This window comes from Acartia tonsa, chromosome 7 (assembly GCF_053477335.1).
Source record: "Acartia tonsa isolate MP-2025a chromosome 7, ASM5347733v1, whole genome shotgun sequence".
Classification (NCBI taxonomy): domain Eukaryota; kingdom Metazoa; phylum Arthropoda; class Copepoda; order Calanoida; family Acartiidae; genus Acartia; species Acartia tonsa.
This window is the reverse complement of record NC_137266.1, coordinates 26,602,852-26,607,850: the sequence shown is the minus strand read 5'-3', so window position 1 is coordinate 26,607,850 and position 4,999 is coordinate 26,602,852. Positions and strand designations below refer to the sequence as shown.

Here is a 4,999-nt window from a genome sequence, read left to right as displayed (position 1 = left end):
CAACTATCTAGTTTACAAATAACATTAAGTAGTCATGACCAAATGAATGTAGAAGTGTGCGGATAGAGAAAATTCTCTAAATTTTCAGCATGATATGCATTCTGTGCTTTTTTGCATTAAGTCTTGGCTTTTTCATCATACTTCTAAATTTTATGTGTGTAATCATAGACAGAACGGCCAACCGTTTGCCGCACTGCGCAGCCTATATACAATGTGTTTTTTTTTATGAGAACTTTTTTGAAAGCAATTTTACCCCACTTATAGTTATCAGAATTTAATGATTAATGGCTTATTTTCTTTGTTTATTAAGGCAATTAATAGAACAACAACAAAATATTTCAGTTTTTATTTAAAAAGTACAGTAAAATCTAAATTTCAAAACTTAGGTGTCAACATATAAAAATGGTTTTAGCGCATTTTTCTTAAAAAAATGGATTTTCTGTAGTCGACTTTGGGGGGCCAGTACTCCCTCCCTGGTTGAGATATGACATTTAAACTTTGATATGTTCTAGTACATGTCCCTAATAGTATCTGTATACATTTTTAGCTCTATATCTCAACTTTGAAGTGTTTAGCAGCCATTCTTGCAAAAGGTTGATTATTTGAGCATAAGAAAAATGCGCTAAAACCATTTTTAGGTGTTGACACCTAAGTTTTGAATTTTAGATTTTACTGTACTTTTAAAATAAAAACTGAAATATTTTTTGTTGTTCTATTAATTGCTTTCAAAAAAGTTCTCATAAAAAAAACACACTGTATAAATACATTGTATGTCCAGCTCTCCAGCTTGACCCTAAATTTTTTGTTTGTCTACTTTAGCCAGGGAAGGAATTGGGTTATTAAACTGGTAACTGTTATATAACCCCGCTATCTCTTAGTATTCAAAAAACTTTGGGTACTTATTCAAATTCAAATGGTCAGTTCCAAAGTGTGTGTACAATTTATGTAAAGAAAGGGTATTTCTTCGTTGGGAATGGACATTGATTTAACTTTCATTGTCCTATACCTCTAGATTCCTGACTTTTATTTTAATTTGGCGCTTTTTTTTGAGATTTTGCTCCCTGTTTTCATTATTTGTCATATTTGACCACCGTATTTAAAATCCCAATTCTTAAACCACCTATCCCCTCCTTTAATTTTATCTGTGGGTGACTAATTTTAAAATTATGATGTCTTAGCAACCATCAGGGATATAATGGCATATAAATTCTATATAAAATTTAAACAGAAATAAAATAACGAAACTAAATATACTCTCTCAGTTTAACAAGAGGCTAAAAAATTCACTTACTTGTATAATTATAATATAATTTCATGTTTATCTCAAACTTAGTAATAATAATATCGCTTTAACTCTTTTTCTTGCAATTAATACTCTTTTAAAGAACATACAAAATCAAACCTTCAATAAACCACCACCATTTTTGTGGCATAATCTTAGCAAAAAAAATGTTTTGTGTTTCAACTAAAGGGAAGTGGGTAAGAAGGAGGGGGGGGGGGGCGCAAGGAAGTGGGTTGTGGGTAAATTTTCACTTAGAATTGCTTGTCAGAAACCTTATCCCTTGTCCCTGGACAGGAAGGATTAGCGGAAGTTAGTACCTCATTTGACCGCCACTGCGCACAGTCCAACCAATCATTTACCCTTGTAAGTCTACGATTTTCCCAATCTTTTATTGCAGATTCATTCGATTTTCAACAATCATCAATTAACCAACAATGCCTCTTCTATCTCCCATCAAGCTTTGGCAAGATATCAAGCGTAAAATATCCAAGAAAAACTCCAAGAACAAGACAAGAATCTTGAAGAGAGAGAAGTGGTGTAATTGTTGCGATAGCTGCTTTGGATTAAGAAGGTAAGATAAATTAATTTAGTTTTTCTATGGTTTACTTTATTCTTGTTTACAATTAAAATAGCTTTAAGTTTTATCAAATTTGATTCTTTACTTTCCATTTGTATTTAAAATACTTAAAATTTGAATTGTTGGACGTGCTACGCTACTTATAGACCAGTTGCTCTTGTTCTGTTAATTTACTTTTAGAAATCTAACAAAAATTTTGTTTTATTTCTCTTATTTATATTTTTTGTTATTTTAGTGCAGCATATGAAAACCGCAGGCCTATGACATATAATCCACACTGTTCTTATCGCCAACACCTGCCTACCCCCACAAATATATGCCCGCAAAGATTTAGCCATAACTGCAGCCGGTTGGGTGCACACCCTCTGTTGTTTGACACCCCAATGCCGCTCCACAACCGTCAAAACAACTACCATCAAAACAACCACCATCAAAACAAACACCATCAAAAGTACAACTTCGACAATTCTAATATAAGCGAACAATATTGGACTCCAGAAAAGCCGGCCTCTCCTATGTATAAGTTTATGTCAAGAAGGAGGCTTTTTCTAGAGACCCAAGTATAAAATATATTATTACACACCTACGATTATATTTTATAGATATTTATTTAATATTATTGACCATTTATTGTGTCTTTATGTATTATTAAAATAAAACAACCTAAAACTTGTTGCTAGTCTATTAATTTATCTCCAATAGCCAGTTCCCCGATTTATTGTTCTTTGGCGCCCAATATTAGTATTCAATCACATCCTACACTAAATTTTAATATATTTTGCCGACTTTTTGATTATTTTCTAAGCTAAAATGTTAGATGTTATTAAATGACACTAATGGCATAATTTATATTGACCATATTGCAATAGAATCGCCATCTAAAAGCATCAAAAATGTTTCTTGTAATATGATTTTATTTTAATATATTTTAGCAGTTGTGAAACTTTGCGGAATTTATAGAACACCCTGGATTTTGGTATTAATCTGTTTGTCTGCAAACTTTTACCCAAACTTTACTTTTCAATAAATGATAAGCTGGCTTTTAGTAGCGTAGCTACTCGCAAGTTGAATTTATGTGTAACTATTTAGTAACAAATAGGTTAGTTTTAATTTGAAATTTTTAGTAATTTGTGTGTTTGCGTGTTTAGTAATATCTCAGAAATGTCTATAATTTGAAAAAAATGGTTTGATTTTATAACATCTGATTCTGCCCTAAATCAAGATGCAATTACTGTTTAAATTTCTAAGGGACACAGATTATAGAAGATTACAGGCGAAGTCGTTGTACATGACAAAAAAAAGCATTGAATTTCTCAGCTTCTGTAAGCGTATGTGTCAGTCTGCGCAGGTTTGTAAGCAGGGCAATGATAAAGTCAAGCAGGGTTCTTAATGGATAAGACTATAGATGACAAATTAATGTACTGTATAACCCAATCATGATAAACAAAATGAAAATGTTTGTTAAAAAGTTTTGACTCTTCTAGCTTGGACTACTGTGAAACTAAAATCTATTAAGCCGACGACTGAGAGAAAACATGTTTATATATCTTTGTATACTCTACAGTGCAATGTCCCTCTCCCTGCCTGATAATATCGGATAATTGATTCATATTGGGGACCAACTTTGAACAATTCCATTCTTGTTTTTTTTCTGCAACTTTAATCTATAAATGGGAAACTGTCTGCAAATTTTTAAGTAAAATACGCAATACGTTTATATAATATCTATATTAAATGAGTTAGAAAAGATTTTTTGTTTGTCTTTCAAGATCTTGGAATGGCTAACCCAAATGTTCCTTTTTTTTTTGGGGGGGGGGGGGGGTTAAGCTATATTTTTAGAAGATGTAAAACCTACTACGAAAGCTATTGCTTACTGAGTAGCTACTCTATCTAATTTGTCAATCTGTTAAGCTACTTTTGGTATGGTGTATAAAATATTTATTATTGAACTTGACAACTCCTAATATACCTTTTATGTCTAAAGGTCAATGCTATGACCAATAAACTGGATAGGGAAATATATAATGAAAAACAAAAAATATACAGTATGCTAGGCAAAGTATTTGTATAGTGTAAGTTTTTTTATTTGTTCTTCAAAATCTCGCTGACCATAACATCGATTGATTTCTCTGATTTAGGGTCTTCTAATGGGTCTTGAGATAGTTTAATGCTATTTATTCAGATTGTTTCAGGTTATTAAACCTATTAAAAGATGCTAGGAGCACAGTTTTAGTTCAATTTAGCGTCTGTTACAGCAGATATACTCTATAATTAGAAATGTTGACTACTTCTTTGTATGTAGTAGAGAGGAGGCATTGGATTGTTTATTACTCTAGTCCCCAAAGTTTTCTTATTTGTTTGCTTAATAACTTTGGGGACCCTTGTTGAATTTGGTTCATTAGTTTAGGGTCCAATCATTTCAACCACTAATTTCAATCTACAGTAAGGGTAATTTTGTGTATCATCATTGGGAAAGTATATTAATTATTGGTCATTGTCTTATCCCTCTAGATCCCTGAGTTTAAATAATATATCGATCTAGTGAACATGACACAATATATAAAAATGTATTCATCTGTTTATATATCTTTTTCAGTATAATTGTCCCAATCACCTACAATGCCCATAAGAATGATAAGAATTTTTATTAGGAATAAATATTCAATTATCTTGAATCGATCATGAAACGTTCGATAGTAATAAACAATACAGATTGATATATCCAAAATTTATTACTTTTATAGTTAAAAAAATATCGTTTAGATTTTATTGTACGGAAGATAACTAAGCACAGGTTATAATGCCTTGCTGCATTTTTTGGAATAGTCACACACATCTGTTCGCCATCTTTTGTATTAGCTGCAACCACTGGTCGCTATGAATTTTTAACTCAGTCGAACCAAAAGCCAATTTTTTGTTTGCCAATTGCACCTACTGAACTTAAATCATGCGACAGGCTTAATATACGATGCACTTTATTAAGATCCATTTGTTTATCTTAGATATTGCAGTCGCAATTAATTTTCCATTGCGGAAAGATAAAATTGTAAATTTCTTTTATTTCTGCGCTATTAAGCATTATTGACCTTGTAATTAATCTGTTTGATAAGTCAAATGAAATAAAATATTTGACACTTATC

The 4,999-nt window shown here is 31.5% G+C and overlaps 1 protein-coding gene across 1 annotated transcript; it reads left to right on the top strand.

Annotated features, from left to right (window-relative positions):
- Positions 1-1,686: 1,686 nt before the first annotated feature.
- Positions 1,687-2,548, top strand: LOC145324235 (uncharacterized). The gene is made up of 2 exons (XM_080166856.1): positions 1,687-1,853; positions 2,095-2,548. Exons 1-2 carry the CDS (start codon positions 1,717-1,719, stop codon positions 2,423-2,425), a joined length of 468 nt encoding a protein of 155 aa, XP_080022982.1. The 5' UTR covers positions 1,687-1,716; the 3' UTR covers positions 2,426-2,548.
- Positions 2,549-4,999: the final 2,451 nt, after the last annotated feature.

Bases quoted from the DNA above. Each gene is read 5' to 3' on its own strand.
- LOC145324235 (XM_080166856.1), top strand. From the start codon at position 1,717: ATGCCTCTTCTATCTCCCATCAAGCTTTGGCAAGATATCAAGCGTAAA. The intron at 1,854-2,094 runs GTAAGATAAATT...TTGTTATTTTAG, and splicing joins AGCTGCTTTGGATTAAGAAG to TGCAGCATATGAAAACCGCA.